Source organism: Rattus rattus, chromosome 11, assembly GCF_011064425.1.
Source record: "Rattus rattus isolate New Zealand chromosome 11, Rrattus_CSIRO_v1, whole genome shotgun sequence".
Taxonomy (NCBI): Eukaryota; Metazoa; Chordata; class Mammalia; order Rodentia; family Muridae; genus Rattus; species Rattus rattus.
In genome coordinates this window covers 96,673,400-96,690,158 of record NC_046164.1, presented here as the reverse complement: position 1 = coordinate 96,690,158, position 16,759 = coordinate 96,673,400, and the positions used below count along the sequence as shown (strand labels likewise).

Below are 16,759 nucleotides of genomic sequence, written 5' to 3'. Positions count from 1 at the left end.
GTTTCTTCTCCTTTCCATTCCAGTCTCCTCCTTTTCCTTCGAACTTTTCTCCCACCCATCCGTCCTTCTCATCCAATGACAGGCTTCCTTCTATCTTGTACCTGCCTCACCTATGACATCATCCGACAAATTTATTAAACCACCATAATCCAAAATAGCATCCTATATGTTTATCCTAATTCCCACATACAAATGTACTCCTGATCCCTCATCAAGGAAAGATCTTTTTGGAACACATGGAGATTATATAGAAGACCACAATCAGTCAAAACGCAAAGCTGTGGTGCTCAGTCTCAATTGATACATAAGCAACACAAGTCTTGCATCTAAAGCTCAGGGATCACTGATAAAGAGGGCTTAGGGCAAGATGAGGGGCGGGAGGTATTTTAAGGTCCAGAGGAACAAGATGTTTGCTCTGAGATTATGTCTTCAAGAAATGTCAGAAAAGTTACATGCTACAAACATGATTGTCTAAACATGAACTGAACAAGGACAATACCAAGAAACATGCTAACATGGAATGGAGAAAGCTCACTTGGCCTCGACCCTAGTCAAAGACTAAGCAGTTCAGTAGAGAATTCATTGGAGAAGTTGTCTTCCCCAGAGACACAAAGCTGTATGATTATCCAATACCAAGTGCTCATCCTAAAAACATACAGATTGAGCAGGTTGTATTTCTATGTTTAAAAATCCACACAAGGGCTGAAGAGATGGCTTAGCATTTAAAAGCACTGACTGCTCTTGCAGAGGTTCTGAGTTCAATTCCCAGCAACTATGGTGGCTCACAACTGTCTGTAATGGGATCTGATACTCTCTTCTGGTGTACTTACATATATTAAAAAAATACTTTAAAAATAATCCACAAAAACATACAACAAAAATTAAAAGAAAAGTATTAAAAATAATAAATGCATGTGTAAACTGAAAATGTATAAATTCTGTGTAAAAAATTATTACAAGGTTTTAGACCATTTTCTATTATTGCTACTCACATACATAACACTTAATATGGGGGAGAGAGAGAGATGGCTCAATGGTTGGCACTCCTGTCTTCTTGCAGAAACCCATGTTCCATAAGTAAAATCCACATGTGGTTCCCAACTGCCCATAACTCCACTTCTCGAATGAATATGATGCAAGCAAAATACGCATATACACAAAACATAAATATCTAAATGGAAAATGTTACAATGCTTGAGCAATTCCTGTGTGAGTCCAGATGACCAATGCAAGAGTGCAGCAGATCCATAACCTGTCCAATAGCAATGACCATGTGAATGTCACCAAAATACCAAAAACAAGTATTGCAGATGAGACAGCCTCTTCAAACAATGATATTGGTAAGGTATCTATCCGCATATAAAAACATGAATATCAGTCCAAGTCTCTCCTACCATACAAGGAATCACACACAGACCTTTGTGTGTGACTTGAAACAATGAATCCTGCAGAGTAACACAAGGGGGCAGCACTTGACACAAAAGCAGGAACTGACAAATAGTACTGTGTACAATTAAACATCCAGGGAAATACTGTTAATTAATGTTTGAAGAGACTATCCCATACATAAATGGTTTAGATTTCTACAGTACAGTGGATAAAAACATAAAACCTATCAAAATTATAGAGTAAGCAAACAATAATAAAAACCAATAATTATGCAAATTAATTGAACAAAACATGCTCAAGAGCAGATGAAATGTTCAATATGTACATATTAAAAAGCCCTACATTTTAGGTCATAAGACAATGCAAATTTGCTATATACAGGTCCCAGTTTGAAGTTCCTAAATAATAACATGCATTTGTTTCAGAAATTTAATGAAATGTAAATGGATAATAATCTCTAAGCCAATGATGTAAATAGCATTCAAAAAAAGAGAGAAGAAAAGAAAAAAAACAATTAAAAAACCTCACAAAATGACAGCTGAGATTAAAACATATTTTCTACCAACAATTTATTTCATATCTAAAGATACAAAATACTGAGAAAGAATGAAATTTTTTTTAAATTCCAAGAATATAAACTGCAGTCAAGACAGACGATCGTAATTAAACTAGTGACAGAAAATTAAGACAAAAGTATTGAAATGCAAAATAAGAGTTTTAGCAATGGTATAATAGTTCATTAGATAGAAAGTCCTTGACCAACATGGGTGCAGGTCACAAAACCCAGAATGCAAACACCTATAACAGAATACATAAAACATGTGAAAGCTGACACATTGACCATGTATGTGCTTCTTAAACATGAGAAGACAACCAAGTAGGAGATGCCAAGTAATTCCTATTAAAATCTTATTTGCATATTTTACAGCGGAAACCACTTGGAATTGTCATGACAACAGACAGTAGGAGATATCCCTGGGAAGACTGGACAGACAGAATTTAACTATCTGCAAACATAGTTCCTGATTCTTATCAAAAGTCCCTTAGCACTAGTTTCAAGAACAGAGAAATGAACACTAAAATGTAGAGAAGATGCTAGAATACCAAAAGCTCCAAAAGTCATTAAATATTACATCTAGAGGTATTAATTTTAATAATATATTTTATAATATATTAAATCATAGAGGTGAACACCATTTAATATTGGTATGTAGACCTTATCAGTCATGTGCATGGAATAAGGACAACATCATTCACATGCACAGTCAAGTAAAAATTTATCTTCCTTCTAGTATCATGAGGTATGGACTGGAAGGAAAGGATGTGTGGGGCAGAGAGGTGGAGGGGGGATTAGATAAACTAATAATGATAAATAAACGTTTACTTATAGATGTTCATGTTTGTAACCATACCTATGTAACTTGCAAAAAATATACTTTCATGTTCATTTACATTTGCAGTCCTTTCATGACTAGTGTTTAAAAGATCTCCGGGAATGCCCAGTCACTGTGAGTCCCCTGGTATAACATGGGAGTTAGAGGGGATGAATGTAAATTTCAAGAGCTCTTTCCTTTTCACCTCAAAAAAGAGAGGTGGTTTGCAAATATCAATATAAATTCAAATATGGTACTACAGTATTCTAATAAGAATATTGGCAATTAAAACATCAAAAAATCAGGATTAACCCAATTTTTATGAGCTAAAAGTTATGGAGAAGGGAAGACATCCACAGCAGAATTCCAGAGCCAGCTTCCTTATGAACAGAAGAGAAACTGATCAAACCCTGATCCTCTCCCGCCCCTTTCTCACCCAGACAGCTAAGTGTTGCTGGTTGCTGATTCTTCCAGGATGCCCTGTGCAGCACCCTCTTTTGCCTGTAGATTTAGCTTCCCATGTCTACGAGTCCTCTGCCCCCAGATCTGCACCATGTGATTCCCCATGGGGCAGACCAGAAAGCTATGGACTGGAACATGTACTTGACACTTCTGGTTTTGGCTGTTTTTTTTTATGCTATAAGGTTTTAAAGATCACTACATTTATTTTTTATTGGTTATTTTGTATTTATTTACATTTCAAATGTTATCACCTTTCCCAGTTTCCTGTCCAAAAACCCTCTATCCCATCCCTCCTCCCCCTTCTTTTATGAGGGTGTTCCCCCATCCATCCACCCACCCCTTCTTGCCTCCCCACCCTGACATTTCCTTACACTGGGGTCCAGTCTTGGGAGGATGAAGGGCTTCTCCTCCCATTGGTGCCCAACAAGGTCATCCTCTGCTACTTATGCAGCTGGAGCCATGGGTCTGTCCATGTGTACTCTTTGGATGGTGGTTTAGTCCCTGGGAGCTCTGGTTAGTTAGTTTTGTTCTTATGAGTATGCAAAGCCCTTCAGTTCCTTCAATCCTTTCTCTAACTCCTCCATGGGGGACCTCATTCTCAGTTCAATGGTTGGGTTCAAGAGTCTGCCTCTGTTATTTGTCATGCTCTGGCAGAGCCTCTCAGGAGAGAGCTATATCAGGCTTCTGTCAACATGCACTTCTTGGCATTCCCATTAGTGACTGCGTTTGGTCACTGTATGTATATGGGCTCGATCCCCAGGTAGGGCAATCTCAGAAAGGCCATTCCTTTAGTCTCTACTCTAAACTTTGTCTCTGTATCTCCTCTTATGAATTTTTGTTTTCCTCTTTAAGAGTGACTGAAGCATCTGCATTTTGGTATTGCTTCTTCTTGAGCTTCAAGTGGTCTGTGGATTGTATTTTGAGTAATTAGAGCTTCTGGGCTAGTATCTACTTATCAGTGAGTGCATACCATGTGCGTTTTTTTTTTTTTGTGATTGGGTTACATCACTCAGGATGATATTTTATAGTTCCATCCATTTGCATATGAATTTTATGAAGTCATTATTTTTAATAGCTGAGTAGTACTCCTTTGTGTAAATGTACCATATTTTCTGTATCTAGTCCTTGGAGGACATCAGGGTTCTTTTCAGTTTCTGGCTATTATAAATAAGACTGTTATGAACATAGTGGAGCATGTGTCCTTGTTATATGTTGGAGCATCTTTTGGGTATATGCCTAGGAGTGGTATAGCTGAGTCCTCAGTTATTACTATGTCCAATTTTCTGAGGAATCTCCAGACTGATTTCCAGTGTGGTTGTACCAGTTTGCAATCCCACCAACGGAGGAGTGTTCTTTCTCCACAATCTTGCCAGCATCTGTTGTCACCTGAGTTCTTGGTCTTAGCCAGTGTGACTGGTGTGAGGTGGAATATCAGGGTTGTTTTGATTTGCATTTCCCTGATGACTAAGGATGTTGAACATTTCTTTAGGTATTTCTAGCCATTCGATATTCCTTAGCTGAGAATTCTTTGCTTAGCTCTGATCCCATTTTTTAATAAAGTTATTTGGCTCTCTGAAGTTTAACTTAGTGAGTTCTTTGTATATTTTGAATATTAGCCCTCTATCAGATGTAGGATTGGTAAAGCTCTTTTCCCAATCTGTTGGGTGCTGTTTTGTCCTAATGACAATGTCCTTTGCCTTACAGAAGCTTTGTAATTTTATGAAGTCTCATATGTCAATTCTTGATTTTAGAGCATAAGCCAATGGTGTTTTGTTCAGGAAAATTTCCCCAGTGCTCATGTGTTAGAGGCTCTTCCCTCTTTTTATTCTAATAGTTTGAGTGTATCTGGTTTGATCTGGAGGTCCTTGATCCACTTTGACTTGAGCTTTGTACAGGGTGATAAGAATGGATCGATCTGCATTTTCCTACACACTGACCTCCATTTAAACCAGCACCATTTGTTGAAAATGCTATCTTTCTTCCCCTGGATGGTTTTAGCTCCTTTGTCAAAGATTAAGTGACCATAGGTGTGTAGGTTCATTTCTGGGTCTTCAATTCTATTCCATTGACCTACCTGCCTCTGTACCAATGATTTCTGTACCAACACCATACAGCTTTTATCATTATTTCTCTGTAATATAACTTGAGGTCTGAGCTGGTGATACTCCAGAAATTCTTTTATTGTTGAAGATAGTTTTTGCTATCCTGGGTTTTTTTGTTATTCCTAATGAATTTGCAAGTTGTTCTTTCTAACTCTATGAAGAATTGAGTTGGAATTTTGATGATAATTGCATTGAATCTTTAGATTGCTTTTGGCTTAGTCCAAATACAAAGGCCTCACTCACCCAGCTCATAGCTTCCCTTCACATCACTCCTCTAACTCCTCCCACTTGGAAGAACTTTTTTCAACCCCCATTTAATGTCTAACATTCTCCCACATTGTTTCCCTGTCCTGCAGAGACCCCTCTCTTCTATTCCATCTCAAGCTGCCTTCCACACAGTTCCAGTTGTCAGGCTGCCCTGAATCCACTCTGAGCAACCTTCCTGTGATCACTGCCAGCCAAGACTAGAACCGGATCTGGTAAGACTCTGCACCCAGTATCTGACCTAACCCTGGACTCTTGAATCCTTCTGATGCAAGATAGACATCCTAAAACCAATCTATGGGCCACATACTTGAAGCCAAATAATAACAGGCTAAATTGAGAAGCCACAGTGCCATCCCCAACACACAAACATGAGAAGCCAAAACCAAATTCTGAAACTTTTGACTTCCAGACAGACAGAACTTGGAGTTTGAAAAAAACAAGTTAAGTGTCTGAAGAAGTCAGTGGTCAGACCTTCCCTAACATCCTAGAGCACAATACATCCCGAGGTGTACTGCTTTCATCACTAGAAAGGGGGTGGGGAGGTCTTGCCTTTTTACTAACTCAGAAGGAGTTAGTCTTCTGTGATTCATGCTCAAGGTACTTTCCTAATGAAACTGATTTTTGTTAGATTCAGAGACTCATGGCTATCCTAGATGTAGAAAATAAATAAAGTACATAGTTCTAGTCCTAATAGTCAGTTACTCCATCCCATCTCTAGCTCTGGACATAAGGATGAAGAAGAGGTGATTAGGAAATCAGAAGGGAAAGAGGAGGTGAAAGGCTAAGACACACCATTCTCTAGACTCAATACAAATATTGTAAGCAGTAATAAAGAGCAATTGTACTTGCCTGAAATGTCCTCACTCAAGACAACACAGTCAGTCTAGAAAGGGAAATAGCTCTCTTTAGCTTTCAGATGCTGGCTATAGATACATTCTAGAAGAATTGCTTCCGTTAGTTGTTTTCCTCTGCTGAGCAAATCAGGCTCCAGAACATAGCTCCAAACCCACAGTTTCACAGTTGGCTCTGGTTAATCTCAGTGGGTCCCAGGCAATATGAATAGAGATGAACACAGTGGAAATTGTAGACCACGACAGGGGAGAGGTAGTAGGTGAAAGTGGGCAGTATTTGAAATGGGTACAGCAACACACAATGATGTGATGTGATGTGATGTGATGTGATATGTGTGTGTGTGTATATGTGTGTGTGTGTGTATACCTCTGTTTAAAGAGCTGTGCTAATGTGACCAGATCAATTATTTGAAAAAATAACATCAGTGTGCAATTTCCTTTTGGCTGTACAGTTTGTGGTGGGATTTTTTTTTTACAGTTTTGGGAGCTAAAATGGCCTTGAACTCACTGAGGTCAGCCTTCCCTGCCTCTGGAATGCTAGGATTAAAGGCATGCTCCACTATGTCAGGTTCATTACCTGGTTTAGTATCAGGTAATAAAATCATGAAGTCTTGATTTTTTTTTTGTATCAGGAAGTATTAAATGTTAAGTTGATTTGCTGTTAGTTCTTTGAAGTTCTGGTAGAATCCTGTCATTCCGGTCATGAGGTTGTTTTAAGGATGGCATTTTATAATTGCTTCAGTCCTATTCTTCCTCTTAGTCTTGTTTGTAGTATTTATATCATGTTCATTTGATATGTTATATGCACCTGGAAACTCAGCCTTTTTTTTTTATTTTTTTTTGAGCTGGGGATGAACAGGACCTTTGCCTAATCCCCAACCCCCAAAACCCAGCCATTTTAATTAGAGTATCCTATTTGGTGCAATAGAAGTCTTTAATGTCAGTAGACAGAAGATCCATTTGTCAACACATTTCTACCAAGTAAGTTGTGACTTTACCTTCAGTAACTGTCAGGAACTCATTACCTGGGCAGTGGTGTTGCATACCTTTAATCCAAGCACTCAGGAGATAAAGGCTGTAGGTCTCTGTGAGTTCAAGGCTAACCTGGCCTACAGAATGAGCTCTAGATCAGCCAAAGTTACACAATGAAACCCTGTATCTACAAACAAACAAACCAATGAACCAAAAAAAAAAAAAAGACATAAGAAAAAGTTATGTGTAGTTGGGTAAGGTCATGTAAGCCTTCAAACTAAGCACTTAAGGTGCAGAAACAAAGGAACTCTGTGTTCAAGGCCAGTCTAGTCTACATAGAGAATCTAGGACATCTGGCAATACACAGAGAGATCCTGTCTCAAAATAAAGCAGACTCCTCCCTGAGGAATAGCTTGTATGAAACCAGAATCAGAATGCAAGCTTCCAAAGGAGGAATCTAATGACCGTCCTACTCAATTATGATGCTGTGAATCACATCAAGAATCATCTTGGCAGGATGACTCTAAGGGTTCAGTAGTGGCAGGCTCACCTTGGTGGTAATGGACAGCTCTCTAGTTGGGTTTAGGACTCTCTTAACAAAAGGAAACCATGACTGATACTGAAACATAGCTACCTACTCAGTGCTGGTGAAGTCAGAAATCTTAGAGGAGAACTAACAACCACCATTTTACTAAATCAGCATAATCCCCAATAAAAATCTCAGCATCTTTCCTTGTACCAACAAAGCTTCTTCCTTCATCAAGGAAACTTCTCTTTCAACAGAGATCACTACCAAAAATCCACAACTAATCAAAATGTAGAGTTGTAGAGCCCTCGCCCAATGGATTCATCTATAAAACACTCTTGCACCTAAGGCTCAAGGAATATTTTGAGGATATCAATAATCACGAGTCAGAGGATCAGGGAATTTGCTGTGAGATAGTTTCTCCTAGCAATGCCAGGAGCTTATTCATAAAATTTCAGAAATTCGACTTTCCAAAAAGAGCTTAACAAACACAATGACAACGGACATGTCAAAGTGGATGGGAAAAGCCCACACAATCTCAGCCCCTACAGAGTGCCCCACAGGCAACTGCACAATGCTGGGAGCAGGAGTCTCCCTCAGGGACGTGCACACCAACTAGTTATCTCTTTCCAAATGGTCAGCCTTGGAAACATATATCCAGGTAACATGATATAGACGCAGTAGTTTATATTTAATAATATATGTATTTCAATTATACATGATGAAGTCTATTTCCCTAAACTTCTTCCATAACATTACTTCTTACAAATAACTATAGCCATTTTGTTTCGGGTTTTGTTGCAATCAACAAAGATGAAAAAGGACTTGGAGATCTGAAAATCACCTTGAAATCAGACAAGGAGATGAAGAGTTTGGAGTTTGCCTAGCTGGTTTCCTGCCTTGCTTTGGGGATTGCAGTTAAGTGACTGGACGAATCTCAGAAAAGATTTTGAACTTTGGACTTTTAACTTTGGATTTTTAACTTTGTTGAGGCTGCTATAGAGTATGGGGACCTTGGAAGTTGAACTAAATGTATTTTGCATTATGCGGTGTTTGGATATGGCTCTCAGAGACTCATGTGTTTGTACAAGCATATGAAGCGGGGAGGGCAGGGAGTGGAATGTAGTGGTTTGAATATGTTTGGCCCAGGCAGTGGCACTATTGATAGGTATGGACTTGTGAGTGGGTGTGTCACCGTGGGTGTGGGCTTAAGACCCTCATCCTAACTGCCTGGAAGCCAGTATTCAGCTAGCAGCCTTCAGATAAAGATGTAGAACTCTCATCTCCTCCTGCGCCATGCCTGCCTGGATGCTGCCATGTTCCTGTCTTGATGATAATGGACTGAACATTTGAACCTGTAAGCCAGATCCAATTAAATATTTTCCTTATAAGAGTGGCCTTGGATATGGTGTCTGTTCACAGTAATCAAACTCTAATTAAGACACATGAACTGGACACCCCCCACCCTTGATGCCCTGAATATATGTAGCAGATGTGCAGCTTGGTCTTCATGTGGGTCGCAAACAACTGCGCAGGGACTATCCCTAAAGCTGTTTCCTGTCTTTGGAATATGTTCTGTTAGCTGAGCTGCCTTGTCAGGCCTCAGTGAGAAAGGATGAGCCTAGCTCTGCAGAGATTTGATGTGCCAGGGTTGGGGGTATGGGGGAGGGGAGTCTCTAACATCTCAGAGGACAAGGGAATGGGAGAATAGGGAGGGGAACCGTGACAGAAGCCAGAGATCAGGATATAAAGTGAATAGATAAAAATAAATAAATAAATAAATAAATAAATAAATAAATAAACAAACAGCTGGCTGATACCCACTCAAGTGCTGCAGCCTGCTTGCTTCCAGGAGGTTCAAAGTGATCAAGGACACAGGAGATCATAGAGCCCTACCTGCCTCCAAGGAGATCTGTTGCAGTCAGAGGCACCCAGGCCAGTTAACACCAGAGAGAACCAGATGGCCAGAGGCAAGCACAAGACCATAAGTGACAGAACCCAATGCAATCAGAATCTCCCACCACCGAAAGCTCTGGCTATCCTAACATGCATGAAAAGCAAGACAATGACCTAAAATCCCATTTCATGAAGATGATAGAGGACTTTAAGGAGGACATAAGGAACTCCCATGAAGAAATACAGGAAAACAGAGACAAACAGGCAGAAACCCTTAAAGAAGAAACAAATCCCTTAAAGAAATACAGGAAAATGCAATCAAACTGGTGAAGGAATTGAACAAAATGGTCCACGAACTAAAAATGGAAAAAGAAACAATAAAGAAAACACTAAAAGAGGCAACCCTGGAGATGGACAACTTAGGAAAGAGATCAGGAGCTATAGATGCAAGCATCACCAACAGAAAACAGGAGAGAAGAGTAGGATTTTTCAGTGGTTTCCTCCTTTAGAAGCTTGCATGGTGCTTTTGGTCCTGTGAAAGTTACTTTTAAGAAGGAGTTTTCTTTTTAAGACAAAGACTAATTTTGTATTACCAGCTGTCCTAGACTCATTATGTAGACCAGGTTGGCCCTGAACTCAGAGCTCCCCTTGTTCTGTCTCCTTAGGGCTGGAGTTAAAAACTTGCACAATGGTGCAAACTATATGTAACTGTTTGTTATTGTGTTGGGACAATGACGGAGGCTACTTAATAGACATGAGTGAACATGTAGGTTTTATTCCTACTTATATTAAAGACCTCTTTTACGCTAAATTGAAAGCTCTAATCGAAATAGATGAGTTTCCAGGTTCATATAAATTTAAACTATATAAAACGTGAAATTTAAACTATATAAAACAAGTTTATTCATAGCCAATATCAGAGAGATAAAGTGAGCCATTCCCTTCCATAAATGTGGTCTTGTGTGGGGCCAGTGCAGTCAAGGACAGTTGCTGTTGGTTACTCATTACGATAGTTGTATGGAGTCTAGAGAATGGTGTGTCTTAGTCCTTCCCCCTCTTTCCCTTCTTATTTCCTAACCACCTCTTCTCAGTGTTTCCATAGCTAGAGATGGGATGGTTTAACTGACATTTCTAGGGTTGGATCCACATACCTTATTTATTTTCGGCAGCAGAGACTGACGTGCAAACTTTTAGTTTCTTTAAAAAATTGGGTAAGTCAAATGATGTCTTGCTGGGGCACACAGGTGAAAGAATGTCTAGCAAACATGTGAAAGGACACGTGGCAAATATGACCCCACAGACAGCGGGAGTGAGAGCATTGGTTTGCTTTGCTCCGCCTCACTGTTCTTCGCTAAGGACATGCATGTATTGGTTTGCCTTACATAGCATTGTTGAGCTCTGCTTGGAGTAATGCTGCTGTTGAGAGGAACTCACCAAAAAACTTCTGGTGAGGTTTCTGTGGTTTCTCGCTGCTCCAGTGGCCTCAGTTGGTTGTTGAACCTTGCAGTTCCTTCAGGATTAAATTACAGTCCAGAGGACTGTACTGCAGCTGCTGATTTGTATTTGGTGATTCCTATAGGACTGAACTACTGACAAGAAGACTGAGCTCACCCCCAAAGAACTATTGCTAAAAACAAGTCCACTTCCCCCATATCCTAATAAGTTTTCTTCCACTACCTCTGGTGGGTGGTGGAAAGAGGAGAGGTTGAATGTGTATTAAAGTAGGCTGCAAAAAATTTATGGCTACTAGGGACAGCCAAGATTCTCTGCATTCCTCACTGTATTAAAAAAAAATTCTAGGTTTTATCTTAAAGCACTTTTATCGTGAGTCATGAAGATAAACTTGTTTCTGAGTTACTTAAATGACAAGACCGCCACCAGTGATAAAAGCAATACAGTGCGGCATGGATTTTGTTCTGGGCCTGCCAGCTCTTTCATATAGTTTCTGTAATATGCCTGCCAGTCATTGACACAGAAAAATAACTTGACTCAGACCAGACCAGGGTCGTGCTGACCACATACCCTGTTATGTTCTGTATATTCAGAAGTTGGTTAATCTTAAGAAATTCGACAACCATAAGTTCCACTCAGGACCAATCAGAATAAAGGTCAGTTAGAGCTGTTCTGTCTAGCTAGCCAAAATAGCTTGAGTCAGAGCAGATCACAGGGCAGCATTTCCTGCACCTGCATGTGAGCTCATTCTGTGTGTGTGTGTGTGTGTGTGTGTGTGTGTGTGTGTGTGTGTGTGTGTGTGTGTGTGTGTGTTTCCTTTATAAACAGGCCCTGGCAAGTGTTTGGGGTTGTAGCTCAGCCCCCAAATTCTGAGGGCTTGTGTACAATAAACTATCCCTGTCTGACCGAAATCGGTTTGTGGGACGACTCCTGGACCCCAACACTGACCACTGAGTCCTTGAGACAGCCCCTTCCTGAAAGGTCTCTCCCAAAGTCAAAATTGCAGTATCTGATTTCGGTTTCTCGTGTTTGTGTTTGGGGGATGGGATTCTGACTTCTGAATTTTAACCTGTTCTTCTGTATGCAGTTCGTGGCCTACAGGCTGGTACTCCGATGGAGATTTAGGCTGCCTATCTTGCATCTTGAATGGTTCTAATATGGGGGTCTGATATCGGGGTGCAGCGGCCTAGTACAACCACTTCTGGTCTGGTCTGGTCCCTAAACAAGTGGGGAGGCTGTGCAGAGTGGGTTCAGGGCAACCTGACAGCTTAGAGCTGCAAGGAAGGAAGCTAGAGACTGAGGGGGTGGAGCCGGCCTCGGTGGGGCGGGGCCACTCACCTAGAAACGGAGACTAGGAGGACTTGGTCTGTTGGCTGGTTGTAAAGAGACGGTGTAGAGTGGGTGGGGTTAGAAGAGTGACGATCGGGAAGTGGACGCTAGTGTGTGAGCCAAAGGAAGTGGGAATAAAGGGTCAAAGCCAGAAGTGTCAAGAACCCATTTCCAGCCGTGGAGAGAATCGGTGTTAGAGATCTGAGTGCAGAGGACAAGACCGGGGTCTCGCAGGACCAAAAACTTCCCTAAGCCTCAGGTACCTCTCTCTGGGGTGTCCTGGGAGAGTCAACAGTCAGCACCTCAGCCGCAGGAACCTCTGCCCAGAGGCCCTGGAACCTCCCAGGTCAGAGGAGCTGTGGGGCTGGAGAACCGGTAGGAGCAGAGCAGAGCACAATTAGTGTCTTCGCTACCCATAAGAATGGCAGCTCTCAAAATTGTGCTGTGGATGTCTTACCCGCGTCGATAATTTTTCAGTAATATTAACTGGAATAATGCTATTTCTTTTTATTGATCTGGCGCCAGATAGTCTCATAAGAATAATCTAGTAGAATATTTGAATTTATCTGCTGATATTTGCAAACTTAGTTCTCTTTGGTATGGTGGAAAGGACAAAGCTACTGAAATTTACTATCATCCATACCAACTTCTGTGATCTACCATTTCCCTATTCAAGCAAGTGGCATATGGACCTAGGGACTTGGATTCCCCCAGAGTTTTTAGATATTAGTCATGAAATGAACCCCTGTAAATTTAGTTGAATCTGAAAGTATAATTTGTTGTGAGTTCTGCAGGTATGGATGTAAACATTAACTTCTAATAGTAAACTTTCTATCCACCATTAATTTTCCATCCAAAACTTTTGCAATCTGTGATGTGAATACAATGTTGTAAAAAGTGTGCAACCGGGCTTGGTGGCACCCTCCTTTTATCTCAGCACTCAGGAGGCAAAGGCAGCTGGATGTCAATGAGGCTAGCTTGATTTACATAGTGAGTTCCAGGATAACCAGAGCTACATGGTGAGACACTGTCTCAAATACAAAAAAATAAAAACAACTACAAGAAAAGGAAGAGGCTGGGTACAAAGAAGGAGGGGGGAAAGAAAAGAAAAAAGTGACTTCTTGTTCTGAGTTCTTAATGTTGTAAATTAGAACCTGGAAAATCACATTATGCTGTTAGAGGGAATCAGGTGACAGTTTTTTAAACAGTTAGAAAGGGCATTATAAACCAACTTGAGGCGGTGTCACACACCTTTAATCTCAGCACTCCGGGAGCAGAGGCAGGTAGATCGTGGCGTTCTTTGCCAGGCAGGTTTACAGCGCAAGTTTAAGGACAGCCAGGGCTACACAGAGGGGAGGGGAGGTGGGGGAGAAAGAGGGGAGTAAAAGGTAAAATAATAGAAAGCATCTTGTGAATAATTATGATAACTCATATGCATCAGAAAAAGGCCTGCAATCCTCATTTTTTTTCTTGGTTCAAGGAAAACATTTTGCCCATGGACACATGAACTCACATAGAATTCATCTTATAGACCAGGCTGGACTGGAATTCATAGATTTCTACCCATCTCTACCTCCTCGGTGCTCACATTAAAGTTGTGCAGCAGCAGGAATGTTCAAACTGTTGTCTTTTATTCTGTGGTCTGTTGAAAATTGGTGGTGTGACTGTGGACTTCTCCCAGGAGGAGGGCAACGCCTGGTCCCCGCTCAGAGGTCTCTGTACAGAGACTGCATGTTGCAGAATTAGATGAACCTGGTTTCTGTGGGTGAGAATCGTTTTCTTGCTGTCTCCCTTGCTTCTCCCTGGGATTCTTGGCAAATTAGACTGCAAGTCTGTGAGATTTGTGTGAATGAGTCTCAGATCCCACAAAGTAAGGTCCAAATCTTTAGAGGAACAAAAATTTTATATAATATTTTCTCTTTTTTGGTGTGGTCCTTTGGGAGTAAAGGCTTCTATCATTTTTAGTCCATGATAAATTCAGAACATCACTAATGTATAGTATTCACATCCCAATCATTCAGTTCCATTTCTGACCCTGAGACTTCACTGAGGTGGGATTGCAAGTGAGGTTCAGGTGAGGCTAACTGGAAATGCTTTCTAAATATTTTCAGTATTGTGACACTGTGTGACAGTTAGGGGAGATCACTGAAAAATCTTCAATTTTATTTCTCTTTATCTACTGAGCACGATACTATATTAGAAATCCAGGTGTGTTCTGAAGAATCTCTTTCTCATGTGCAGAGCTCACTGATCACCCAGACCCACTCACCTGTGGAACAGAACAAAGAGACCTGGATGATGGAGAAGGAGGAGACAGTAGCTAAGGATCCAGGTATGTTGGAGGATTGGTGAAGGGATGGCAAGGGGTTCAAGTGAATGTGGAATGGGACATGAAATCAGTTTTGCCATCTTCCGTTTCACTAGAGATAATTCTGGAGACTTCTGCTGAGAAAAATCTCCTCAGGGTTATCCCACTGTAGAGATGAGAAGACTTTCTACAGAAGAACTGATACTCGAAGGCAATAAAATGTTACCTGACTGTGCATGTGAGTGATGCCGTCCTTATTCCATGCACATCACTGACCAGGTCTACACACCAATATTAAATGGTTTTCATTTCAGTGATTTTAATATATATATATTGAAATATATATATATACATACATACATTTATATGTGTGTATATATAATTATAAAAATTAATACTTTTAGGTGTATATATTATTTTCAGAATTTCGAGCTTTTGGTATTCTGGCATGCTCTTTACATTTTAGTGTTAATTCTTCCATTCCTGAAAATAATGACAACACAATTTTGATGAGAATCAGGAACTATATTTGCCAACAGTTAAACTCTGTCTATCCTGTCTTCCCAGGGACATCTCCTATTATCTATTGTCATGACAATTCCAAGTGGTTTCCATTGCTGTGATTGTAATATACTGTATACACCTCTAGGTGTGATCCTCTTAATGATTTCCAGCTCTGTGCTGTTCCTTGGTACTTTCAGGATGACTTTCTGTAAAATATGCAAATAGGATTTTAATAGGAAGTAGGTGGAGTCTTAGATAAGACAAAACTCCTTCTAGGTTGTCTTCTCGTGTCTGAAAAGAACATGGTCAATGTGCAAGTTTTCACATGTTTGATGTAGTCCTCTGTCTACATCTGCTGGGGATGTCTGCCTTTTGGCTTTCCTGGCATGCACCCATGTTTCTCAAGGACTTTATATCCAATGGACCATTTTATTATTTTCTAATAGTCTTTATTCTATATTTTAATACTTTTGTCTTTGATTTTCTGTCACTAGTATAATTGTGATCATCAGTCTTTCTATGTTATACCATTTTTTTTTTAAATTTAGACCTGATGGTGTTGAAAGATCCCTGCTTGACATCAGTGCAGCCATTTCTTAAGAGTAAAAAAAAGTTTTTTGTTGGTCTCTGCTTAGCTAGTCATTAGACAATAGACAAGGAAGCACAGAAAGTACATTCCCACCCGCTCTCCAGGAAGCTAGCCAGGCTACAGGAACAGATGGTATAGATTGTGCTACAGAACAGGAGACATCTGTCAAGTCAGACGTCCTTGGTACTGAAATAGCTGCACTGACATAGTTATGGCCTTGTCCTGGGAACTCCAGGATGGGAAACATCTGCCTAGTCAGATACCCTCTGTACTGGAATAGCTGAACTAATGAAGCTGTGTGACCTTGCAAATGACTATATAAGCCATATATTTCTGCTGTTCGGGGCTCTTCACATCCCTCCTGCATGAGGACTGTGTCCAGCCCCAGTGCACTGGTATCCAGAATAAACTTCTTGCTTTTATATCAAGACATGAGTCCCGCGTGTTCGTGGGGTGGTGGGTGTCCTCAGGATTGGAAGGAGAGTCTCCTCAATCTGAGGGTCTTTCAGTGTTAGGGCAAACCTTTAATACCAGCACTTTGGAGGAAGAAGCACGCTGATCTCTGTGAGTTCAAGGCCAGCCTAGACTACAGAGCAAGTTCCAGGACAGCTAACTAAAGCTACTGTCTCTAAGAAAATTATATTATTGCCCAGTATCTTGTATCTTTAGATATTGTTGAGACTCCCCCCCCCCCGGCATAGCTGTGGCCATTTTGTTCCATGTCTGCCAGGTATTTCAT

General features: G+C 40.6%; 1 protein-coding gene across 1 annotated transcript in view; it reads left to right on the top strand.

Moving 5' to 3' along the window:
* The first annotated feature begins 1,219 nt into the window (after nucleotides 1-1,219).
* LOC116912058 (zinc finger protein 54-like) overlaps nucleotides 1,220-16,759 on the top strand; it is a 30,529-nt gene continuing 14,989 nt past the window's right edge. Inside the window, exons 1-2 of the mRNA XM_032915923.1 lie at nucleotides 1,220-1,345; nucleotides 14,861-14,951. Coding sequence (XP_032771814.1) covers nucleotides 1,220-1,345; nucleotides 14,861-14,951 — 217 coding nt within the window. The remainder of the gene's footprint in view (nucleotides 1,346-14,860; nucleotides 14,952-16,759) is intronic.